This window comes from Lynx canadensis, chromosome E1, assembly GCF_007474595.2.
Source record: "Lynx canadensis isolate LIC74 chromosome E1, mLynCan4.pri.v2, whole genome shotgun sequence".
Classification (NCBI taxonomy): domain Eukaryota; kingdom Metazoa; phylum Chordata; class Mammalia; order Carnivora; family Felidae; genus Lynx; species Lynx canadensis.
The window spans coordinates 12185400-12199933 of NC_044316.2; the positions used below are offsets into that span (position 1 = coordinate 12185400).

General features: G+C 45.3%; 1 protein-coding gene across 4 annotated transcripts in view; it reads left to right on the forward strand.

The window, feature by feature from the left end:
• Positions 1-14534, forward strand: part of DHRS7B (dehydrogenase/reductase 7B) — a 61982-nt gene that overhangs the window by 28910 nt on the left and 18538 nt on the right. Inside the window, exons 1-2 of one of the 4 annotated variants that reach the window (XM_032591076.1) lie at positions 5098-5372; positions 11748-11926. In XM_032591076.1, the coding sequence (XP_032446967.1) occupies positions 11773-11926 (154 nt within the window). In that variant the 5' untranslated portion in view covers positions 5098-5372; positions 11748-11772. Of the gene's footprint in view, positions 1-5097; positions 5373-5998; positions 6262-8888; positions 8981-11747; positions 11927-14534 lie in introns of those variants that run through there. The other 3 variants (XM_030296429.1, XM_030296430.1, XM_030296427.2) reach the window with 3 other exon arrangements.

The following is a 14534-nucleotide window of genomic DNA, read 5'->3' on the forward strand; positions in this document are numbered from 1 at the left end:
TTGGTAGAAGTCACGAGTGAAGCCAACTTTTCTTTGTTGACTTTTTTTTTTTTTTAATCACTGACTCAGTCTCCTTAATAGTTACTGGTCTATTCAGATTTTCTATTTCTTAGTAGTTGAGTTTTGGTAGTTTTGTGTTTCTAGGAATATGTCCATTTCATCTAGTTTATACAGTTTATTGGTGTATCAAGTTCATAGTACTCTCCTGTAATCCTTTTTTATTTCTGTAGAATCAGTAGTAATGTCCTCACTTTCTTTTCCGATCTTAGTAATTTGAGTCTTTTCTTCGTCTCTCTTTTTTTTTTTTAGCCCAGCTAGCTAAAGGTTTGTCAATTTTCTTGACCTTTTCAAAGCACCAACTTTTGGTTTCACTGATTTCTCTATTTTCTATTCTGTTTCATTTATCTCTGTTCCAATCTGTATTATTTCCTTTCTTTTGCTAGCTTTGGCTTTAGTTTGTTCTTTTTTCTAGTTTTTTTTTTTTTTTTTTAAATTGTAGTTAGGTCATTGAGATCTTTCTTGTTTTATAATGTATGTATTTACAGCTATGAGTTTCCCCCTTAGCACCATTTTTGTTATCGTAAGTTTGATGTATGTGTGTATGTATGTATGTGTGTGTGTGTATAATATTTATTTAGCATAATAATATTTAATATATAATACATATTTAAAAACACACACATATATATGTGTATTTTTTAGCTTTATTTATACTGAGAGAGAGAGAGAGAGAGAGAGAGAGAGAGAGAGAGAGAAAGAGAGAAAGAGCACACATGAGCAGGGGAGGGGCAGAAAGAAAAGGGAGAGAGAGAATCCTAAGCAGGCTCCATGCTATCAGCACAGAGCCTGATGTAGGACTCAATCTCACAAACCATGAGATCATAACCTGAGTGAAATCAAGGGTCAGACACTTAACCACCTGAGCCACCCAGGCACCCATGGTATATTATATTTTTGTTTTTATTTATCTCTATTTTCTCGTATCTCTTCTTGTTGATTTCCAATGTTATCCTGTTGTGGTTCACAGAAGATACTTTGTATGATATCTATCTTTCAAATATTAAGACTACTTAGAGAGGGGTACCTGGGTGGCTCAGTCGGTTAAGTGTCCGAGTTCAGCTCAGGTCACGATCTCACAGTCCGTGAGTTCGAGCCCCACGTCGGGCTTTGTGCTGACAGCTCAGAGCCTGGAGCCTGATTTGGATTCTGTGTCTCCCTCTCTCTCTGCCCCTCCCCTGCTCATGCTGTCTCTGTCTCAAAAATAAATAAAAACATTAAAAAAAAAAAGACTACTTGGAGAATTTGTGCCTAACATATGTATATCCTGAAAATTGTCCCATGTGTACTTGAGAATAATGTGCATACTGTTGTTGTTAGCTAGTGTTTTATATGTCTTTTAGACCTAGTTATTGTGTTAAGTCCTTTATTTTCTTACTTATCTTTTGTCTGGTTGTACTTTCCATTATTATGAGTGGGATATTAAAGTTTCCAACTACTATTGTAGGACTGTCTGTTTTGCCTTCAATTTTGTCTGTTTTTACTTCATATATTTAAAGTCTGTTTTGTCTGATATTAGTGTAGCCACCCCTCCTCTCTCTCTCTCTCTCTCTCTCTCTCTATTTGCATGGAGTATCTTTTTCCATCTTTTCACTTCCAACCTCTTTGTGTCTTTGGGTATTAAGTGAGTCTCTCGTAGGCAGCATGTAGTTGAATCATGTGTTTTTATTTATTCTGCCAAATTCTGTCCTTTGGAAAGTTTAATCCATTCACATTTAAGGTAATTACATAAGGAAGGACTTACTTCTGCAGTTGTGCTATTTGTTTTCTGCTCTCCTCCCCTTATTTCCTGTATTACTGTCTTCTTTTACATGTAGTTGATTTTTTTGTAGCGAAACGTTTTGATTCTCTTCTCATTTCCTCTTGTGTATGTTCTATAGTAACATACTATAACTATAGTTCTATAGTGGTTGCCATAGGGGTTATGTTTAATATGCTAATATTGTAACACTGTAATTCGACTTTATACCAGCTTAACTTTAATAACAGACAAAAATTCTCCTTTATAGCCCTTATCCCTTTTGGTTGTTGGTGTCACAAAATTACGTCTTTATACATTGTGTGTCCCAAAGACTAAACTAATAATTTAAAATGCGTTAATCTCCTAAATTATATAGGAAACAAGATTCAGAGTTACAGAACAAAGTTACAATAAGATTAGCTTTTAAACAAAACTGTTTTTAAAAATGAATCTTTTATAGCATGTAGAAAATAGAAAGTGGAGTTACAAACCGTTGTAATAATTCCAGTTTTTATAGTTTTGCATGTATATAACTTTACTGAAATCTTTCTCCATATGACTTTGAAGTACTGTTTAGTGTCTTTTCATTTCACCTTGTAGGAGAGGACTTCCATGAACATTTCTGCAGAGCAGATCTACTGATAAACTATCTCAGCTTTTGTTTATCTGGGAATGTCTTCATTGTCCCCTCACTTTTGAAAGACGATTTTGCCAGATACAAGATTTTGGTTGACAATTTTTTCTTTTAGCACTTTGAGTATAGTGCCCACTTCGTTATATTTGTCAAAGTTTGTGATGAGAAATCTGTTGATCATCTTATTGAGGATCTCTTATATTTGACAAGTCTCTCTTTGCCTTTAAGGAAGTTTGATTACGATATGTCTTGGTATGGTTCTCTTTGAGTTCATGTTACCTGGAGCTCCTTGAGTTTTTTGGGTGTTTTATTCGTGTCTTTCAGCAAAGTGGGGAAGTTTTCAGCCACTATTTCTTCAAGTATTCCCTCTGCCCCTTGCTCTTTTCTGTTTTTGAAGCTTCTATAATGTGTGTGTTGGTCGGCTTGATGTGTCTCGTGATTCCCTTATAACTCCGTTCACTTCTATTCAATCTTTTTTTTCTCCTGTTTCTTAGATTCAATACTTTCCATTGTCCTGTCTTCAAATTTGGTGATTCTTCTGCCTGCTCGAATTTTCCTTTGAATTGCTCTAGTGAATTTTTCATTTCAGTTATTATTCTTTTCAATTCCAGTGTTTCATTTTGCTTTCTTTTTCTGTCTCGTTATTGATATTTCGATTCTTTTCATACATTATTTTCTTTACTTTCTCTACATCTTTTAGTTTTGTTTTTTTTTTTTGAGCATCTTTAGACAGTTGTTTTAATATCTTTCTTTATAAAGTAAACCTATCTTTAGGTCTTTTGCAGGGACAGTTTCTGTTGTCTGTTTCCCTTTGAATAGACCATGGTTTCCTATTTCTTTGTGTGCCTTTTGACTTTTTTGTTGAAAACAGGACATTTGAATCTAATAACGTGGTAACTCTGGAATCAGATTTTCTCTTTTCCCTAGTGTTTCCTCTTTTTTGTTAATTAATTAATTAGCTTCCCTGTTTTTGTAGGATGTGTCTGTGCCAGGGATCAGCATGATATATAAACTTAAGGTCTTCTCAGGTCTTTTCCAAGCCTGGCTTTCTAAGAGCCTAGTTTTCTAAAAGCCTACTTTCCTTGGACATGCGTGGTCACTTTCTAATTTTACCCACACATTCAGTTGCTTTTGAATGTCCAACTCTTTAATTAATGGCTCCCAAAAGGAAAAAAAGAGGAAAGTGAAGGGAGGATAACATGCTGCCAGCTCTTTAAATAGCCGGTCGTCACCTCATCCAGAGGTGGAGATGCTTGCTCCAGTGGAGGGAGGTGCAACCACAATGGTGGCCCACCTCTGTGATCAGAAAGCAGCAATCAGCAGTCAGGCCCAAATCCATAATGTTGGGAGCAGAGGGTCTTTTTTGCCCACCCTCATTCCAGCAGGCTGTGTTGGGCCAGGATGTGGTGCACAGCTGCATGTCCCTGAGGTGGAGCCTGTGTAGCTGCTACTGTGTTTACAGCTGAAATTGACTGAAATTAACTACAACTTACCAGACAAGGCTTCTCAGAGAATTTGCAAGCCTTCAATAGATTCCAGAGTTCTAAAATACACAGTTATACCAAACATTCTGCCAGGGCGATTATTGAGGAGGTTAGCAGACAGATTCCTGGTGCTTCTTACTCCACCACTATCCTAGCATCCTTCTTCGTCTTTTTGTTCTTCTTCTTCTTTGTTTAAAATGTTTTATTTTATTTTTATTTAAAAAAATTTTTTTTTTCAACGTTTATTTATTTTGTTTTGGGACAGAGAGAGACAGAGCATGAACGGGGGAGGGGCAGAGAGAGAGGGAGACACAGAATAGGAAGCAGGCTCCAGGCTCTGAGCGGTCAGCCCAGAGCCCGACGCGGGGCTCGAACTCACGGACCGCGAGATCGTGACCTGGCTGAAGTCGGACGCTTAACCGACTGCGCCACCCAGGCGCCCCTATTTTATTTTTAAGAGGGGGGGAGGGGCAGAGGCGGCTCTGCGATGAGAGCGGAGAGCCCAGTGCCAAGCTCGAACTCACGAACCGTGAGATCATGACTTGAGCTGAAGTCAGATGCTTAACTGACTGAGCCACCCAGGTGCCCTGTCCTAGAATCCTTCTAGTGTACATTCTATTTGTTTTTTTTACTGTTTGTCTCTCCCATTGATATGTCATCTCCATGAGGACAATGATTCACTTTGTGTTTGTTCACTGTACCACCGACCCTGGAAAAATCGACACACAGTAGGTGCTCAGTAAATGTTTGTAGAATGAATCTATACCGTAGCAGATAGGGAGGGCAATTGTGCTCAAGTTTGAATACAAATATTGTGAGTTACTGTGTTGTTTGATTATTTCTGAAGCTCATGCCCAGGCCCAGTTCCTGTTAGATACTCTGGTTTGAGCCCTACCAGCTCCTTTTAAACACACTGGATTCCTGACTTTATGTTTACATGGCACCTTGTTTGTCATATTCATATCGTTGTATGTAGTTTTTTAAGGTAATAATCTAAAACTCAGGAGTCACAAACTAGCAGCTGCCCTGGGCCAGGTTGTGTGTTGTGTGGCCAGCACAGTGGTTTGAATTGTTTTGACTTTGAATTAAAGCTTCAGGTGAGGCTTGTCCTTTAGACAGGCCACCACTATGTGGTTTTACAATGATTGTTTCTTTCATTATCACAGTTCTAATCACTTAATTTTTGTATTTCTTTGTTTGTCGTCAGCCTCCTCATCTAGGCTGTGATCTCCACGAGGTCAGAAACCATGTCTACCTCATTCATTGCCTTACACCCCAGTCCTAGCTGAGTCTGATACAGGATGGTGCTTGATAAATGAAGTGTGAATGAACATAAAGTAATCCATCTGGTCTCTTTACCACACGTACTTAAACACGAATAACCCTCGAAGCCGCCTGCTTGCCTGCCATTGCCTAGTTCCTTCCGCAGATCTTCTCCAGGAATTTCCTTTCTTCGGTGAGTTTAGGGGTCAGCACCAGGTATGTTCAGAACATTAGCATGTACAGGATGCTCCCTATGTGTTTTCTCATTGGAATAACCATCCCCATTTTGAAATTACAGTACACGTTTGCAGATGGTAAATTTGCCCATGTCACACAGCAAGTACACGACGTGGTGGACTCGAACCCAGCTCCCCAAGTGCCAACTTGGTGCCTTTTCTGCTTCACCCTCACAGTGAACTTGCTGTCTGGTTTCTGTCAGGGCCTCTCGTGTGTTTTCTAGGAAACTGGGTGAGATCACTCCTGCATCTCCCAGTAATACCTGATTCATTTTATAAAGCATGTTAGACACCGAAATTGTTTTGTTTTTTTTTTGTGTGTGTGTGTGTGTGGCAAGGTCCTAGGTAGGCATCATGAGTGCTGTTTTTAAAAAGCAGAACTAAGACTCCGGTTTCTAATAAACGTGCCCTGTCCTTGTGTAGGTAGCCTGCCCTGCAGGGTCTGGAGCTGTGCTTGGCTCCTCTCTTCCCGCCCTCCCTGGCTGGGGCTGCTGTGCAGCGTGTGTGCTCAGCGTCTCACTGGGGAGCAGGGCTCGCTTCAGCGTGGTTGCTCTTCCCGGGAGTGGGCGCTCAGGAGCCCGGTCTGAAATAGTCTCAGGCCTCCCTTTTGGTTTTTATCTTGACTAATGCCAGCCGGCACTCCTTTAAACTGGGGGCCCTAAGGCTGGCATCCCAAAGTACACCCTCCAGGTCACTTGTCAGTGGCCCGTTCCGGCGCTTTAGAGAGGGCTTGCTGACCTGAAGTTGTCCTCTGGCCTATACTCTTAGTCACTCTGTCCCAGGTCAAAAGACCAAAGAAGACGCTGGCACCAGGACCCGCCACTGGCAAAGTAGCTGTCATTTGAGGTAGGATATTGTTTTTTCTTTCCAGTTGAAGACAGCCTTAGCTGCTGCTGCTCATATGCTTAGACCAAAAAAGAGCAGCTTTCTCTGCTTTTACTTTCTGAAAATAGATACGTATTTTCAGATATGGGTCATAAGCATGACCCATAGCTTATGTCACCTTTGGTAGATCAGCTGTTTAGAGCTGGTCGTCAGTTATGAAATATAAGAGCGGGTGTAGGTTTGTGGGAACGGGATCCTAACTGCTTTTGGTGATACTAAGCCACTCCTTGCCGCATGATTTCAGCGTCCTGCCTTCCAGTTGGAACTCCTCTCTGCCCTTTAGCCTGATTTTCTTGTGCATAACATGGCACATTATTCCATGACTAATCCTTCTTTCAGACCTGAAATCGTTTTTATTCTTGAACTGTGGAGAGCTTTTGGATACCCTCTTTTGATTTTCAGATGTGGCTGTTAATGGTTTAATTTCTATGTGTGGTTCTGAGTAGATTCCCACGACTTGTTTTTATTGATGGTTCAAATTATTTTTTATAATTGCTCGAGAGAAGAAAGGAATCTTAGGAACAGATTGCATCTGTGAAATGCAACGTAGAATTGCGGCTAAAGGATGAGGAATGGAATAACGCTAAAGTGACATTTCTGCGCAGAGTCGATTTCTTGGAGATCGTCTTGTTTCTAGTTTGAGGTTCCAAAAGGAATGTCTCAGTAGAATAAGGGAACAGCTGAATTTCAAAGTCACAGTGAGAACCCATGAACTTTCTGGCTGCCCAGGCCCATGTAACACTCACCCACGAGGAACTTTTCTACCTTTACCCTCTTTTAACTTAGGTCTAGAGCTCCATAGTCTGTGGTATGTGAAAATACAGGTGGACGAGCTTAGTGCGTGAATGCCTAAACTCTCTAACTTCTACATGCCGGTTGATGTGGCTTATTACTGGAAGGTCATGCTTCAGGTCACTTCCCTGTCAATTAAGAGAGTAGACATGACTGTGAGTGCATACGCTTCTATTAGGCAGTGCACTCGCACATCTAGACCATGTGTGATCTGTGGTTCCTATCCAAGGGAGGCTATCTTGCCTTTTTCCTTTTCTGACCTCACTCTCTTTTTGTGACTTGCCCTACTTTCTGCTCTGGCTCACAGCGATGCTGGGCTATCCCTTCTATCTACGAGCTGATCTCCAAATGCTAGAAATTGTGAGCTAGATTTTTTTTCCCCACTCTCTTTTATGCCGTCAGTCCTGCCTTCCCAGTTCTGTCTGAAACTAGCAGTTGAGCATTTTGGTATAAAAGGCAAAACTTGTAAACACATTAAAATCCTTCTTAAATGTCATTTTCAAAGTACACAGGCCCCCTTTGACTCCGTTTTACAGAAGAGATTTACTTCCTAATCTGGAAATGTGGCCAGCCAGGACACAATTCCTTTCTTCCACTTTGAAGTTGTCTCTTTGCTTGGAGAATGCCCCCGGACACCACAGCAAGGCGGTAGGGCTGAGTTACCTCCATGCCTTGCTCTCTTGAACATCCTGAGTGCTGAGGGTGAGACAGGGAGGAGCCGGCCCAGCTGATGCTCAGAGACTGGAGAGGCCTGGTGGCCCAGCGGCCCATCAGTATGGCCACGTGCACTGCAGAGTGGAATGCGAGGGGGAAGGTCTTTCCGAACTTGAGAAACTCCCGGAGAGTTGGGATCGTCAATATGACCGCCTTCACCTGGTCAGGAAAGTGACCTGAATACCTACCCTGAAACTGAATGTGATGCTGTCAAATAAATGGCTTGCTCTGGAATGTCTTTTGCCACCATCATCATCCTGAGTGAGCTGGGCACAACTGGTGCTGATTTCTAATTTACTTTGCATTCTGACTCTAATGACTCGCCAGACTGAATGCAGATGTGCGCTCTCCCCACAGAAAGCCGGCCCGTGGGCCGAGGATGGATCCCATTAACGTGGTGCCATATTTGCCTCAGGCAAAGTGGTCCCCAGGGCCAGGAGACCAAGGCTGGCATGCGATGTTGTGTCAGGTGCTCAAGGAATCCCAGAAGTGTACCAGACGGTGTGTAGTTTTCTCTCTTTTCTTCGTGACCTAGATTGCTGGCTTGAGTTTTAAATAGGTGCATGAAAACGCGGTTTGTTGGGAGCGTCGTTGTCCTCTGGGGGGAACCTCGCTAGATGGGTTTTCATCCCGCTCCTCCCCAGGCTCGAGGAAAGGGTGGCAGGGGCGGTTGGAATTTGTCTGCTCTCTCCTTGCTGTGTTGGCCTCGGTAACTCTTCTGGCAGCCACATTTTCTAATACAAACCTTGGCATATGGGATCCTGACTTCTGACAGAGTTGGGGTGTCTTTTTTCCTAGTTGTTAATGTAATTAAACCAAAGGGTTTATGAAGATATAAGAATTAAACTCTGGTGAGCTCTATGTTTAATGAGTTTCCTTCATTTGGAAGAAACCAGTTTTCATAAACCAGGGACTCTTTCAGACAACCTTGGGAACCTGACTGCAGTGAGACCAGTTCCTGGGTCAGGAGCTTTTAGTTGGTTGTGGGTCATGATGATGCTGACGGCAACTACATTTACCGGGCACTTCCCCTTTTCTAGAGACTGTGCACGCTTTTCCACGTATTAATTCATCTGACCTCAGAACAACAACCTGCAAGGTGGGCACTCACATGCCCTCATTTTGCAGATGAGGATACTGAGGCCCAGAGTGGTGAGGTCCCGTACCCAGGCTGGTAAGTAAGTGGCTGAGCCAGAATGGGAACCCAGACAGGCTGCTCGAGGGTTCATCCTTGTAACTCCTGCACTGCCGTCACTTTGCCAACATTAGTGTTTTCCATGTGGTCTCTGCAGCCTCTGAATTTGGGGGGCAACAGGCCCCCATAGCCTTCAGTGGAGTTTTGGTTCAGCCCCGGGTTGAAAGTCTGAAACGGGCAGGCTTCACAAGACTCTGGTCTCCAGGGTCTGTGGAGGAGTATGCAGACCTGTTTCCACCCAGCTGACCTAATGGAGCTCTGGGCCCCCTCCCACGGGCCGAGGCCTGTTTTCCCTTCATGAGTCCCTTCTTCACCTCCCTGGTCATCCTGGGCAGTGGCCGGGTCCTGGGTAATTCTGGGCCAGGCAGGGTGGTCCACCTGGGGACCTGCCTGATACAAGGATCTGGGATTACAGTGGGATCAAGCTCTTCCTAGACGGTCGTCCTGCTGGGTTGAAAACTCTCTACGCCAAAATTTATTACATGAAAGTTCTGAGCTATAATTACCTTGGGGTCTACCTGTGTTTTCTAATTGCTATAGTCTTCTGGTAAAGCTACGCTAACAGATTGGCAATCATTCCTGCCCCCTGAGAATTCATCCCTCCCATCCTCGGGAAACACTCCTACAGCCTCAGTCTTCAGGGGTGGGCCCCATGAAGATCCCCAGGCAGCACTCACAAACCCATGAAACTGCAGAGGCACTGGTACCTGCTCTAAGTACCTGCTTCTGAGTACTTCCCAGGTGCCAGACAGAGGGTCCTAGGGTCCTAGCATTTCCCCCTGGGACTCGGCCTGACCTGTAAGCTCCAATACCTGGCCTCGGCTTCCAGCCGTGGGCAGGGGATGGTGCCATTAGTACCCTGGAAAAGAGCTGGGCACTTTAGAAGCCACTTTAATTGCCAGTCCATCCAAGTGTAGGCCTGACACAGTGTAGGGTGAGAGGGAAATGTAACCACTTAGCAGACAGTAGTTGGGGATTTTTCAGAAGTAGAATAAGTGGAGGTTGATGGGAAACAGTCATTTTTACAGGTGTTTGCTAAGAATGGTAATTTTTTATGGTGACCAAGCAATTGGATATATTTGGAAAGGCAGATGAAAAAAATAAACCAAATACTAAACTAGTTGAGTTGACAGTTCAAATCCGAGCAGAACTCTTTTGCCGTCGAGCGGTTTAACTTACGTCAGGACAACTCACCCTGATCCTAAGGTTCAGGATCAAAGCCAACTCAGCCTATAAGTGGATCGGTGTTGGGGTTCAGTGGGTTCCTGGCTTCATGGTGTCCACGGAGGTGATGTTGTTTTGGGAATGGAAGCAGAAATGTATTTTTTTTAATATATGGAGTTGAGGACATGGGGCATTCAGCAGGTGAGTGATGGTTTTTATGTAGTTACTCCCAATCTGATGAATAATTAAAAGCTTTAGACTGGTTTGCAGGAGCTCTGCTTTTGGTTTCCAGTCTCTTCCTTCCTGGACAGGATTATTATGCTGATAATATCCCGGTCCTGGAGGTGGACTGTGGGTGGTGGGCCTTTTGTGTACTAGACTCAGCCCGTGTGTCAAATCGCCTTACAGGGCATCTCTTTCAAAGTGACAGACATGGTGTTGCTCCTCACTAGCTCATTCTTGACCTTCCTTTAATCCTGTGTCTCCCTCCTCTCTTAGCTTGCTTTCGGCATAGGGGCATGGATGAGTGACAAGGAATTGAGGAAGGTTGGGGGAGCAAGGAAATTTGGGGCGGTTGTGTAAGGAATGGATGTGTTTCCTAAGAACTGACTGCCACTGATGTACAAATACTCCTGTGGCCCCCTGATTTCATCTGGCTGGCGGTGGCTCACCAGCGAATGCTCAGCGGGAGCCTGGCACGGTGCACGGCCGGACAGCCCACTTCACAGCCTAAGTCTGTGCCTATGCCTGGCAAAGGGCAGCTCCCCTGTGCACTGAATTCCCTTTGGGTGTCTGTGAGGCCTGTGGCCAGGAGGATGTTTGTGGGCCATCGCAGAGACCATCCAGAGGACACCCCATCCAGAAACATCCATCTGGTTAGGGAGGAGTATATGGATTGGTATAGTTTCCTCTTTCCTTTTTTTTTTTTTTTTTTAACATTTGTTTATTTTTGAGAGAGAGAGAGAGACAGAGTGGGAGCAGGGGAGGGGCAGAGAGAGGGAGACACAGAACCTGAAGCAGGCTCCAGGCTCTGAGCTGTCAGCACAGAGCCTGATGTGGGGCCTGAAGCCACGAACCATGAGATCATGACCTGAGCTGAAGTCGGATGCTTAACCGACTGAGCCACCCAGGCGCCCCTTCTCTTTCCTTTTTAAAAAATGTTTTCTAGTTTCACAAATAGGGGTTGAAAATGATAACGGGCAAACCTAAGTTCCCCTAAATAGGCTTCTGAAGGGGATTCAGGTGAGCGTTGACGGGCCAGAGCCTCCTGGAAGACTCATAAGTAACTGGGTGCTGTGCCGAATGGCTCCCTCAGCTTGTTCTGGGGTTGCTGTGCGCCTGAGGGGCATCGCGAGGTCTGTGGCTTTGCTGTTTGCTCATGTCAGCCAGAGTGAGAAAGCAAGTTCCATGATGCTGAGCAGTCAGCAGAGAGCACGGGGCCTAGAAAGACATTTGTTGCGTTCAGAACTAAAGTCCGCGCAAGAGAAATCTGGGCTCTGTATCAGTCTAGGGGGAGGAGGGCTGGCAGGTCCCTTGAGTTTTCCTATTTTGTCACAAATTCATTGGATTTGGGTTCTTTCAGGAAGAGTCTGCTGAAGGTGAGGGTCATGGATTTTATCACCTCTACGGCCATCCTGCCCCTGCTCTTTGGCTGTGTGGGAATCTTCAGCCTCTTCAAGCTGCTGCAGCGGATGCGAATGAAGGCCTACCTCCGGAACGCTGTGGTGGTCATTACAGGCGCTACCTCAGGCCTGGGGCGAGGTGGGTCCTGGGGCCAGTGCTGTCAGGAGGGGCAGGGAACTTGGCCCAGACTCGAGGAGCAGCTCGGCTGCATAGGTGCAAATAAGTGACACAGGCTAGGTGACTGGGGAACAAGAGTATGTCACTGTCTCTGGTCCACTTGGAAGACGCAAGAGCTTAAGTGCGATGAGAAATGGTCCCTGACTTTCAGCATCAGTGTTGGGGGGTAGAATCCACGAGGAAGACTGTGGCGAACCGGACACTACGTGTCTCGTCTAAGTGGGCAGCTGCTGGCTGTGGAAATAGGGATTTTTTATGTGAAGGCTCCCTATTTTCAAATATGACAACTCATTAAAAAAACATTTTTATCTCTGTGAGGGCCAAACGAAATGTGCCTTTTCCTGGATTTAGCCAGCATCCCTAGTTCATGGCCTTGGTGTCCCCTTCTCCTCACCTTCCTGTCACTGGGGCTGTGCCTCTAGCTGAGCATGGCCTCGGCGGGACTGGAAACAGAATAAATGATACCTCAGCTGTGCCTCACCTGGGTTCTCCAGGTTAGTTCCATCTACTTTGGTGAACGCGGTGAGCCTCTCGGCCCCAGGAACTTTGTGCCGGGACACAGGCCCAGAGTCAGTCACCGCCCCCTGCCTCGTACAGATGAGTCTGTAGAGCTGCCGCCATTTCCCTTGCACACATGTGCATTGACTTTGGCATAGTACCAAGGACAAATGCAGACACGTCCTATGGAGCTTCCTCCTTCTCAGCACCTGCACACGGAGCACACTACACCAGTATATCATCTGCATGGGGGCTCAGTTCCATGGAAGAAGGCCGAGAGGCACCCAGAGTCGTGGTAACCCCATCCCTGCTGCATCTGTCGGTTGGTACCATAGCACCATCTCTGATTATAAGGCTCTGGGCAAAGTGCTGGGACAAATAAAAGACAGGGTGCCTGGTCTCAGGTAGTTCACAGTCTGATGGAGAGGGGCAAGGACTTACCTCAGCATATTGACATTTCAGTAACGGATGCTCCCGTTGAGGCCCGGCAGACGAATGTGCTGGGTTGTGCTTTATCTCCCTGAATCCTTGCAGCTAAGATTCAGAGACTTGCCCTAGGACTTCTAGATTCAAACCCCATGTCTGACTCCAGGACTCCGTCTTGTATCACCTGTGGGGGGGATGGCCAGGGAAAGGAAAGCACGGGCCAACAGGGAGGGTGTTGCAGATGGGCCCAGAGTAGGGAGCAGCATGGTTGTGCGGGGGTGGGAAGCACTTGGCGGTTGCAGGAACATAAAGGAGCAGACGGGGTCTCGTCTGCTGGGTAAGTGGCTTGCGGGCAGCCAGGGGGAGCCTGGGAAAGCTGTAGGTAGGTTCATCCGCATGCTGCTATGATGTTTTAGATGAGATCTCTGGGGGTGAACTCTGGACCTGTCATTAGATATCTAGACCTGCGTGGGGACAGCTGCCTCCAGGCCCTTTGCCACAGTCGGTTCTCTGACCTTACTCAGCTACTATATATAGGGTAGTCAGCAGCCACTTCTCTTGATCTCAGAGAGAAGCATTTTTTTTTTTTTTAAGTCCTTGAACAGTATTTGAGAGTTGGCTGGGATGGAAAGGTAACTTGCAGGTACTCTGATATGGGAATGTTGGAGAAGGACACTGTCCTCTTTATCATTCTGCGGTTCCTCTTCTGGAAACCAAGACTGGGAAGGGAATAGAAAATATAATTGAAAGAAAAACAATACGTGTGTGTGTGTGTGTGTGTGTGTGTGTGTGTGTGTGTGTGTGTATCTCCTATATTAGGTCAGCCTTTTCCCAAATTCCAAATCACCCTGCTTATATTGTGTCCTATGTAACATGTTAGGGACAAGAGTCCATGGATCTCTCCCCACTCCAGCCAGTCAGAACGGGAACAGATTCTCACCCAGCCGTTGCAAGTACAGGCGCCACTGTTGGTGACGCCCAAGGAGGTGCTGCTGCACCTTAGCTTTCGGAGGAGGACGGCCACGGGTTGCCCTTGGTGGCTCTGCTCTGCCTGCCTGCCGTGTCAGCTGCTCTGAAAGTCTGAATTGTGATAGTCTTCAGATAGCTTTCTGTATTTCTCCCCTATTTTGTATATTTAAGCTCCATGAGCTTATCCTTGTAAAACAGTGAGACCATTGACTAAAGGAACAGAATGTTCTGCATACCCACTTTAGCCAGCGTCAGCCCTGAGGTTGTGAATAACTATCTTGATGTAGGAGGCCCAGAGTGCCTGCAGCACTGGGGAATCATCTGGCAGCCCTAGCTAGATAAATGGTGCTTTGGGACTGTTTTCCTTTTTCCCTTGACCCTCCTGCCTCCCTGTGTCAGCTTGTTCAAGAAATGAAAATGGAATCCTTGCAATCTGTTGTTTTCATTTCTGTCACTCCCTACACCGACTTTAATTTCCTCCTTTTTTTGGCTTTGCTGGGAAGCAAAGCTTAAGCAGCATGTACGTGACCATTTTCCAGAAGCTGTTTATATGCTAGTGTGCCTCTCCCCACCTTTGGTTCTGCGTGTCTGCACCCTGTGGTGGCACCTTACGACACGTCCATTGTGTCAGTCACGTCGGGATGAAATGGGGTGAGGAGGCTGGCCATGCCAGAGA